Here is a 10,822-nt window from a genome sequence, read left to right as displayed (position 1 = left end):
GTGTCACTGCCCTCCATAGGAAGGATGAGGAATCGCAACAATAAATACAAAACGATCAATATGCAAAGTAAGAACAGGAACAGGCAAGCAGCAGAGTATGGAAAAGCAAGATAAATATGTCTACTAGGGAATACACAACCCAAGGCATTAAAAGCCATGCAATTTAAATAACTTGAGCAATTAATTACGCTAGACTTATTGATAAATTATCAGAACTTGTAAAATATGGTTTTATGACCTGTAACTGAATTTCATACGAGTTGGACACAAGTTATTTTTACATTTGTTTACTCACGTGTTTCTATAGATTTTCCACATTTATTTGATCATTAAAAAAACATGAACATTACAATTAAGCTCAGTTGTTTATAATTTCTTTTAAATAATTTCAAAAATAACAAATGAATCATCGAAATTTATTTTAAAACTAGTCTTAGTGTGCCTTTGAATCAACATCTCATGGAGCACAACTTCTCACTGCAGTCTGTTTGTAGTTCTCTCGTCGAACAGGAGGTGGCAAAATTAACCTACTTTTTAAACAAGACAGACAACTTTTCTATCCGCATAAAAAAAACGTGAAAATACGAAGATTTAAGGACATTAATTTGAATATGAATCATATTGTCTTGATGATTATTTTAAAAAACGATCATATACAACACATAAATTAAAAATGCCTCTTTTAAATAGATCAAATGCTGTACATTGGTGTTAGGCCCCAAACTAAAAAGAAGCACAACTGTACTACTGTGGTTTCCACAGAGAATCCACAAAACCCATGGATTATCATCTGACAGTATGCATTATTCATAAGCAGATGTCTATTTATAGCGATAACCAGCTGCCTGACAGGTCAGCTGTGACACACACACACACACACACACATACACACACACACACACACACACACACACAAAGTTGAGCAGTAACAAAAGACAATACATGCAGAACTTGTCTGACAACAAGCACCTAAACCTAATGAATGATCCTAAGATTTTTTTTTCCATTGTAAGCTAACAATTGATGGCAATGTGACAAAAATGCAGAAGAAACAGCTGAGACAAGAAAGGGAAACTCTGACATATTGAAATTGTGTACGTTTGCGAAATGGGGAAGTTGCATTGCTTAAAATAATTTACCAGAGAAACCTTGTAGAATGCAGATTTAAAGAACACGCCTACAACACATAATGAGTCAAAGGATAAAAAGAGTTTATTTACAACACATTGAAAATGCGAACAAAAAGTTTAATAAATGGCTTAATATCAGCCAGATACAGTCAAAAACAGCAGGTCCATTTATTCCTATTAAACAGCATTGGAATCAGCTGCTTTTTATGAAATACGTAAAGGGTTAAGAACACAGTGTAACTATTGTGGATGCAGAGCAACGTAAAACAAATTGACAATGATTGCTAGCGGATGACACTTAGTAGCTACAGTGTTTACATTTATATTCTGTTGTCTGATTTTTCTTTCTTCATTGAACAAATTATTTCCTTCATTTATTCCTCACATTTTTCTCCAAGTTGAGGTAAGGAGGTGTGTGTCTAACTTGTTGCCCGGTCAATAGAAACACTAAACTTTAGAAAAACTTTGTTCATCCAGAGCTCCAACTGTAACTGGTTATGGATTGAAGCTATACTGATTATTCATCATCAGTAACAGACATGGGGTTGTCATAGGCTGATTTTTCAAGATCGCCTGCTTGTTTCCTGCGCATCTCTGGAGGAGGTCTTGGTGGTGGATTCTGAGGAGGATTCTTGATGCTCTCTCCAACTGGTTTTCGGATCTCCTTCCGTGGAAGAATGGGCTCCCAATGCTCGCCTCGTATAGCGGCCTACAAAGCAAGAAGATGACAAATCAACAATGACTGGCTTGTGCATGATTAAGTTAAGCATGACTGAAAGTTACTGTACTGTTACTGAAAATCAGGAAGATTATTATTACTGGTCCTTATCTTTGACTCTCACAGTAGTTTAGAGAATGTAAAAATAAACAGTGCAACCTCGAAAGCTTCAAAATCCACAAAGGTGTAGAGGAATTCAGTCACACCCCTAACTGTTCAGATTTCATAACTACACGGCCATCTTTCAACAGAGGTGCCAGTAACGAAACAACCTCTTCCTTGTTGCTATTTCCTTGTTTCCACCAACTGGCTAGTTCCTGCTTCAGTTAACAACTTTATCAAAAAGTTATTTAACTTGCTGGATAGAAGAAAAATAAATAGGTTAAAAAGCTGCAAACTTACTGCAAGGTAGATGAGGCTGGCAATGCCAAGGCAGACACATCCGAGAACAGTGGCAAGCATAAAACCTCCAGGTACACAGATACTGAGGATAAAAACAATCAAAAACAAAAACAAATGGATTTTGAAGACAAAAGACTAAAGAAAACAAGTCATAATCCTTGACTAATCGACAGTGACAGGAATGCTGTTTGGCAAAGACTGTGGCTGAGATAATGAACTCACGCAGCATGTAAAAATGCCCTGACATAGTAGTTCCTGGTGAGTGGTCCAAAGGCTTTTACACACACAGTGAAGCAGTACTGGCCCCTGAGAGAAATTAAGACACAATGATGAGTGACTTAGAACTTGTCCATTAAAGTCCAGCGCACATCCAAACGAACAGTGTTTGCTTACGTTCTCTCCACGCTCGTGCCCTTGGCCCTCTTGCTTCTGGGATACTCAAGTAGACACACAAACACCCCGGCAGCACTAGTTATCTGTCAAGGTGTTTTCTTTAAAATAATGTTCTTTATTTGCATGCAAAGTGTCACACAGACGCAAAAACAGAAACAATATATCATCATCAGTAAACACAGTGCAGTAACTAAACCGGACCAAAAGAAGTCAGATAAGAATGCTCACTGAGATAAGTCTGAGAAGTGAAATTAAGATAAACACTGGTGACGCTGAGCAGGTTCAGCAGGCAAAGACAATAATGAATGAGAGGATTGTTCCTAATACAAAAGAGAATATCTCCATTATTTCATAAGAATAGCTACTGAGGGAGAAAAGAAAGTACTTTCCCACGTTGTATTTTTGCCATTAATGAATAAAAAGAAATAACGTTCTTGCATGTCAGTGTGAACATTGCTAAGCACAGCGTCGGTTAAATCCATAACACTAGAACATTTGGTCAGGTTTGATGTTAACTTGCTGCATAGTTGTGCTTAACATACTGTGTGATGCATCATAAACATTTGACGGTCATTGTATTAATAACACTCGTTCAACTGCTTGTCAATAAAAACACCAATTCAGTCACTTATGAGGCAGGAACAAAATGCATTTTGACATATAATAATTTAAATAAGCCTTAGAGAGAAAGAAAATTCACCCACTGAGCTGCGAAAACACTTCCTGATGATAAAGATAGGAGAGGGATAGCTGCACTGATCGAGCAGCAATGCAATAAAAACTAAAATCACATGTTGTGTAGAGGAGGATCTCTGAGCACAAAATCTGTCAAAAAAAGCAAATGGTCATCAGCAGCTTTAGACCACACAGGCTGCAATTTGTGCAGCTAGGAAAAGGAAACTGAGCCCACAATGGGCATGCATGGTTGGAAAACAATGTTGCCTGGTTGATTGGCAATGACCCTCTTTCTGCAGCATTCAGATGGTGGGGTCAAAATTTGGCGTAGCAATTGAAGAATCGTTACTGTTTCAGTATAATTTGAATGTAACAGCCTTTCTGAGTATTGTTGATAAGCATATGTGTCCCTCCATGACTACACTGTAAATGCTCATTTCACTTGGGCAGTGCACTACGCAGTCTCAGACTGGTTTCTTGAACTTAAAATGGCCTCCACAATCACCACACCTCAATCCTACAGAGTCTGTTTAAGGTGTAGTGGAGGACAGATGAATCACATCACCTGTTCTATCACGTCAATACAGACTAGAATACCAAAGGCTCTAGTATTAGCTGTGTAGCCTATAATGTATTTACATGTTATAAGTATTTGAACTTCCTGTATGCATTAAATTACTGGTAAAATAAACAAAAACAAAAAACCCCAAGAACAAAAAAACCCCACAAATAAAATCCTATTTAGCATGTTATTATTTCTACAACATAGAAAAGGCTTAATAAGCCAAAATTCAGACACAATAAAAAATACAACAGAAAATAAAGGATACACTGCATAAGCAGCAAACTGCCACCCTCTGAACTGTCCAGCAACGCCTACGATCCCTCCTGTGAGGAGAACTGAAAGAAGAAAACAGGAAGATAAGATTTAAAAAATACACTCCTGCAGACTGCACACACAGAGATGGTAAACTGTGCTTTATTATGCTGTCAGAAATACTCTGTAAATGAACTAGACAAGAGGCTAAAAGTACCGCTCATGTAACCGAATAAGACAATAAGAAACATGCTAAATAACCCCCATAATAATAAAGTTTTCATACTCACTTAGACCCGACGCCAAAGCCTGCTCATTAGCCCACATCGCCCACTCAATCTTCCCCATTATGTTAACCTAACAGCAGCTCTGCAGCCTCCTGGAGCTCCTCCGGCGTGGATTACCGACGGTGATAATGGTTTCTACAAGGAAGAAAAATGTATTTACGAGATTTGAGGGGTGCAGGTGGGCAGGTCAGAGGGCGAGGCTTGTTCTGCCTTAGCCAATCCCTATTTCAAGCGTCATTTCCGAAAAAATGCAGCAGCGAAAGAGGAAGAACCGAAAACTCCTGCCAGGTAACACAAGGAAAAGAAAGACCGGCTTTATCGCAAGATATACACACTCTGATTGTTGACTGTGGCGGTGATTCTTAGGTTACCGGAATTTGTCAAAGATTTTTTTTCCTTTTCCATTATTTGCTGTCCTTTCTGCTGCTTCTTTACCAGAATTATGAGTTAATCTTTTAAAGTTCTGAGATTGAATAGATAATTATTTTCTCATCTGGATGAGAATCAGATGATGGAATGACAAAAATCATAAACAACAAATGAAATCTTGACCAAAATATATTTTATTGTGTGCCATAAAATTGACATGAATTAAATATGCACTGTTGGTCGGAAATGGTGATTAACAAGAAGAAACAAGAAAACTGTACACACAATAATTCGATCAGACAGAACAATGGGTCAGCTCTGGGCTCCAGTCTGATCTGTATTTATGACTCAGTGCATTGCTCACTGCAAGAGTTTCCACTTATTTACTACCAGAGAGTCGAGGCAGTATCAGTGTTTACCTGCAGATACACAGAAATGATTAAAGCTATGAAAGAGCACAAAGGAGTAATGATGATAAGAAAAGAGACCAAACAGGACAGTTAAAAATTTAAAGGGAGACGTATCATCTTCTGCTGTTGTGAGGAAGGTGTCTGGTATTGCTGCGATAAAAGTTATATGCAACTAAGTCACATTGGCTTTCCTATTGCTCAGTAGAACTCGCTGCAGGAGGAAATCACATCATTTTCTTGGGAAAACCATCAGATGAAAGCAGCTGCTGAGTGGGATCCTCTACAACACACGGGCCTGGTCCAGCCTTGAAGGCAATACAAGAAGATGAAATGACAGATTAATTATTTGTTTCATGAGTGTTCACAGCTTTAAATTTTTACATTTATTCTTGCCTCTAGGAAACATTAGCTTTTCAAATGAAGCACTCACTGGTCAAAGATTCAGATAACTCTTGTGCTAGTTAAATGGAACAATGCAAGACAATGTTTCGTAACAGCATGTTGAAAGGTTTTGTAAAGACACATCTGACCCTTCGTGCAATCCTACAGCAGACACATCACTGCAGTCTTGTGCAGTTAAGATGGATCAAGACATTCAAATCTAAAACCTCTGTATCTTTTAGCTTCTGTTTAAAGTAAGCCTATAATACAAAGTTGGAGTAATTGCTTGTGCGGGTAAATATGAGTGAATACCTTAGTACTAATTATGTAGTTTATTCCCTTTGGCATGGGTTCCAGACCAATACCTTGCTTCAGCTCCTCAGAAAGAGAAGCACAGTTGACTGGAAGACCCTTAATAAAGCTGCAGAGAAGAAAGAAGCACTTAATGACACATTTTAAAAGAGACTGAAGGTCAATATTAATAAGCAAAAGTACAAAAGTAAAACATTACACAGATGCAAGATTAAGTCCTTTGTGGATGTCCATTTAGCAGCATTTGCAGGTTCAGATCTTCATAGACATTTCTCTAGATTTATTTTTCTAGGCAGGCTGTTTCTAGCTCAAGCTATTTCTGTGTTTTCAGGTTGCATGCATTTTGAAGCAGGTTATCTTCATGATCCCTTTCTGAATTCTTACATCCCTCCATCTTCATGTCCCTTCTTTGGAGAAATACCCCAATAGTATGCAAGCACCCTGATTCACTTGCCTTCAGCAAGATAATAAGCAGTGCCTGGTATTAGCCAGAAATAGTGTTCTGTCCAGGGAGTTAAGTGTGTGGATCATTGTACCAGTGAGTTGGGTGTCGTTCCAGCAGGTTTTCAAAACTTGAAGACCTCTGAAGATCAGTCAGAGCAGTCTCACTGAATAAGACCCTTCTTGTTTGATCACTTATTTTGGTTAGATGGCAAGGTAACTTCTGGTAAATACCTTTTAGACATGTTAATCTACTGAGTACACTGCACTTTTGGGAACACTCAAAACCTCAGAAATGGTGTTCTTGACCACAGTTTTATGGTCAGTTTGTAGAGAGTTTCCTGGACTTCGGGCCTTAATGCAATATGATTTGTTAGACTTTCTTTACGGGCACATGCCTTGGTAAACTGTGCTTAAATCATTTAGCTTTCCACAGTCATGTTGTAAACATGTGTCAAAGATAATTAAAGCAAACAGGATGCACCTGACCAAAATGTTGAATGCAACAGCAAAGGGTTTAAACACTCTGGTAACGACTGATTTCAGTTCTTGATTTTTAACAAACCAAAAGAAGTTTCACTTTCACAGATTTCAGAGTAGGTTAATGGGCAAAAGGTCTCATTCATCAGTTTTAGATTACATGAAAAGACCTAATACTTTCCACTGTATATATCTATATTTGCATTTAAATGTTGATTTTTCAGGATTAATTAATTGCTATGGAAGGATTTTAAAGGTAATGAGCTTAACATCCTTCAACTTACTCTGCTCCGTTGGTTTCTGGGGGAAAGAAATGTTGAACCACGTGCACAAACTCAGGAACATGCTGCTGTAAAGTGAAGATCACAGCATTGGGCCCTGCATCAAAAGTGTAGGCTACCTGTAAAGATAATAAACAGAATGTGACTATTGCAGAAGGAAGGAGATTTTCCTGTCCATGAGGAAATGTAAGTTTTCTTTATTTCAGTGAAAGCGTGGTATGGTGTTAAGTGATGGACTGGCAACATGTCCACTGTTAAACTAAACTCTCGCTTTGGGGTCCTTAGGGACTAGTAAGGCGTTATACAAATACAGGCCATTTACCATATATCAGCTGGGACAGGCACCTGTGACCCCAAGTTGGATGAGTGGTTAAGAAAAATCAATTTCATGGAAAAACAATAAAATAAAATGTAATTAAGTGAATGGAAGTACAAATATGTATAAAGGAATAAAGTTCCTGCTCAGATATTTCTCCCATAACACCACTGTAAAAGCTGCTCACCCTCGTCTCCCCGTAATGCTTGTTGTAACGATGGACCAAGCTGATGATCTGTTGTGAAACATGATTGAGGTAGAAGATAGGGGGGTACGTGTCGAGGCAGGTGGCATGAAACTGGTTACTATCCTTCATGGTTAGTTCAGCAAATGCAGCAAAGTCCTTTTTTCGTATTGCTTCAGTCATCTCTACCATCCGGCCCGGGACGACAGATTCAGCGCGGTGCTAACGCAGACGCACACAGACACAGGTATGACAGTCAGAAATGTGTTGTATTAGTGAGTTGGGTTTAAATAAAGTGCCAATCGATATACATTAAAATTCTGACATTTGCAGTATAGGGTGAACAAACCTTTAATAGGCAGCTTGTTTTTACACTGGTTTGCATTCCAGAGGTGCTGCCAACTGGCTTCCGCTCTGCACTGGCCTGTGACAGAAGTGCATCAAATCGATGTAACTTTTGCATTCCTGCATTTGTAAAAGCGCAAATTCATCAGCATTATTTACACTTATTTAGTGTCACTCTCCTATACCCACAATCAGACCTACCACTAGTACGAGGATTCTGAGCTCAGGCCAGTGAGTCTCTGGCTCCACCTGCTGGGCTAAACTGTCCTTCCCATCCTCTTTGTTTCCCATGATCCACTGGACGAAACCTCCATACATGCTCCGGCATGCGCTGCCTGAGCCTTGACGAGCAATCCCAGACAACTCTCCTTCTACTCCAAACACCCGAGCCAGAGTGTAAACTGCACCACAGAACATTCGGGAAAAAAAGACACTGGGACTAAGTGAAGCAATATCAACTATAAGAAAGATGGAGAAGGAGATGTTAGCAAAAGTGAATTATAGCACAGACAAGCTCACCCAGGCAAGCAAACCCAGCTGCTGAAGAGGCGAGTCCAGCAGCAGTGGGGAAATTGTTAACTGAGCAAATGTGGACTTTGTGTGACAAACTAGCTGAATCCACACCAGAGTCTCCGTCATTACGCCTTTTCCGTGCCAATCGTCGAACTAAGTATAAAGCAAAAAAAAAAAGAAAGAAGAAAACTACATTGTAGTATGCACTCCTTTCTGTCTGCTGTATTTTACAAATATAATGCACAACACTCACTCTCCCTCAGACAGGACTGCAGTCTGGGATGGGTTATGTCCTCCTCTTTACCATTGAGCCATATTCGATCCTCCTGAAATGATCTGCTGGTTGCAACTGTAGTGGTTGTTTTCAGCTAAACAGAAAAAAGGAAGGTACGTCTGTATCAAGCTGCATTTACAGTGGTGTGCAAAAATCTTGAACCAACCCTCCCTTTTTTCTGTTTCCAAGAAGCCAGACCTTTTTGTAGTTTTTTAAGAGTGCTCGTGAGCAATAGTTCTCCAGGAATTCTGAAGTTCTTTCAAAGTTTTACTTTGGACATTGGATGCTTTTATACACATTTTCTGTCCAGTCCTTGTATCTGACCACTTTTAGAGAGATCTGTTTTTGTTTATTAAGCCACTTAAAACCGATCTATCAATCACTCAAGCATAAAAAAGGCACCTAACTCAAGGGATGAACCAGTGTTATGTCCATACATAACAGACAAATTAGCCAAACCAATTTTAAATTGTATCTTTAAGAACTTTGTTACTAACAGCCCGTTCCAAAACATTTTCCTTATTTCTTTAGGTAAAGGTACATAAAATATAAAAAATTATCTTTGCACCAACAAGATGATTCCCAAAGCGTTATTTGCCAAAAGCATATCTCATCATGGGTGTGCAGTGTGTTCTTCAAAAAGGACCAAAGAACTGACAAAACTTGACAGAGAACAGAACAAAAAAGCAGCAAACATGCAAAGAAGAGAAAAAGAGAAACTAGAGAAATAATGGTGCTGTATGTAGTAGTGTATGTTATTACTAATATAACATAATGTCCAACGTGAACCCTGGAGACATGTGAAAAGCACAAAACACAGTGTATGTCTGTGTATCCCAGTTTAACGGGACAGTGCAAAAGTGATGTTATTTGTCTGTAATCTGAGTAACAGAGAATTTCTTCCACAGAGTCACAATACTTTTTTCCCCAATATTCTTTTAGTAGAATATCTAATAGATGTTGACAGGTAAAGTTTAATATAGCTGTGGTCACACTACAAATAATACTAAAACACCAGATAAATATTTAAAGTTTGGCTGGCAATCCTAATCCTAACAGTAATGTTATGTAATAATATTCTCTTAACAGTCTATTTTATAGAGACTTTGGCTCCATTAAGTGAACTCTTACAGCCACAGCAACAGTTATTCTGCAGCTCTGGACAGGGACACACGACGAAATGAGAAAACATAGAGAAAGCTGAGTGTTTTTTTTTTACAGACACAGGCTTCGTGAGGATTTCGTTTTAATTAACATACCTGGTCTTGATGCAATGTGACGCTCAAAGATGAGTTAATGGGTAGAATTAAGTCTTCATTTCTCTTTCCCCCTGAAAAGTAAGAAGGCTTTAACAAGGAGTACACAACCGAGGTGTCATCAGCCTGATATTAGGATACAATATAAATAGACTCGAGAGTAATTCAGACCTTTAATAACCAATATTCAGTCAGACTTAAACACACAGGCACTGTCGATTCAGTTTCCCTTGAGTCCAAATGATACAACCATAACAAAACAATGCTAACTCAAACACAAGTCGAGGTGATACTTACAGTATTTAATGACAGCTATATTCACTGGAGCGGTACATGTAACTATATGTGGCTGCTCAGTTCTTTCCTCCGGCATGGCTCTGCATATAAACCAATAATAAGACTACCTGAATGTTTTAAAAACACACTGTACAACACCTCTCCCCGAGTTTAGCACTCTCAGCGTGGCTGCCTGCACCTTACTGTAGCGTTTCCTAGCAGACTCACCCGATTGGTTAGTGATGAACATGTGACTAACCCGAGCACCAATTAGAGTCGGACTGAGTGTACTGAACTCTAAATAGCCAATGGGAAATCATCTGACCACGGTCGTGTGAAAATGAGGCAAGCGTAAGACCAACCCAGACCCCTATCGTCGGCGTTAAGGTTTATTCAACTCAACGCAATTTTATATATGAATTATAAATCTTAATAACTGCTCAGAGACAGAAAATTAGTATTGTGAAATAGAGAAAAGCTGCAGCATCCAGTGCTGAAAAGGTACTCAGTTATTGTATTTGACACGTAATGAACAACTTAGGTACATTAAATGCTTTCTTAT

At 38.7% G+C, this 10,822-nt stretch overlaps 2 protein-coding genes across 2 annotated transcripts; both read right to left on the bottom strand.

Annotated features, from left to right (window-relative positions):
- Positions 1 to 1,187: 1,187 nt before the first annotated feature.
- Positions 1,188 to 4,601, bottom strand: LOC116335780 (cytochrome b-245 light chain). The gene is made up of 6 exons (XM_031759540.2): positions 4,426 to 4,601; positions 4,149 to 4,218; positions 2,644 to 2,718; positions 2,473 to 2,556; positions 2,251 to 2,332; positions 1,188 to 1,839 (listed from the first exon to the last, which is right to left on the bottom strand). The coding sequence occupies exons 1-6, from the start codon at positions 4,481 to 4,483 to the stop codon at positions 1,648 to 1,650; spliced, it is 561 nt and encodes a 186-aa protein (XP_031615400.1). The 5' UTR covers positions 4,484 to 4,601; the 3' UTR covers positions 1,188 to 1,647.
- A 366-nt stretch (positions 4,602 to 4,967) lies between these two features.
- mvda (mevalonate (diphospho) decarboxylase a) lies at positions 4,968 to 10,509 on the bottom strand. The gene is made up of 10 exons (XM_031759539.2): positions 10,282 to 10,509; positions 9,988 to 10,058; positions 8,708 to 8,822; positions 8,461 to 8,607; positions 8,143 to 8,342; positions 7,946 to 8,020; positions 7,600 to 7,818; positions 7,100 to 7,215; positions 5,895 to 6,003; positions 4,968 to 5,506 (listed from the first exon to the last, which is right to left on the bottom strand). The coding sequence occupies exons 1-10, from the start codon at positions 10,355 to 10,357 to the stop codon at positions 5,426 to 5,428; spliced, it is 1,209 nt and encodes a 402-aa protein (XP_031615399.1). The 5' UTR covers positions 10,358 to 10,509; the 3' UTR covers positions 4,968 to 5,425.
- Between the last annotated feature and the right edge of the window lie 313 nt (positions 10,510 to 10,822).

Source organism: Oreochromis aureus, linkage group 1 (genome assembly GCF_013358895.1).
Source record: "Oreochromis aureus strain Israel breed Guangdong linkage group 1, ZZ_aureus, whole genome shotgun sequence".
NCBI lineage: Eukaryota > Metazoa > Chordata > Actinopteri > Cichliformes > Cichlidae > Oreochromis > Oreochromis aureus.
This window is presented reverse-complemented; position numbering and strand designations above follow the sequence as displayed.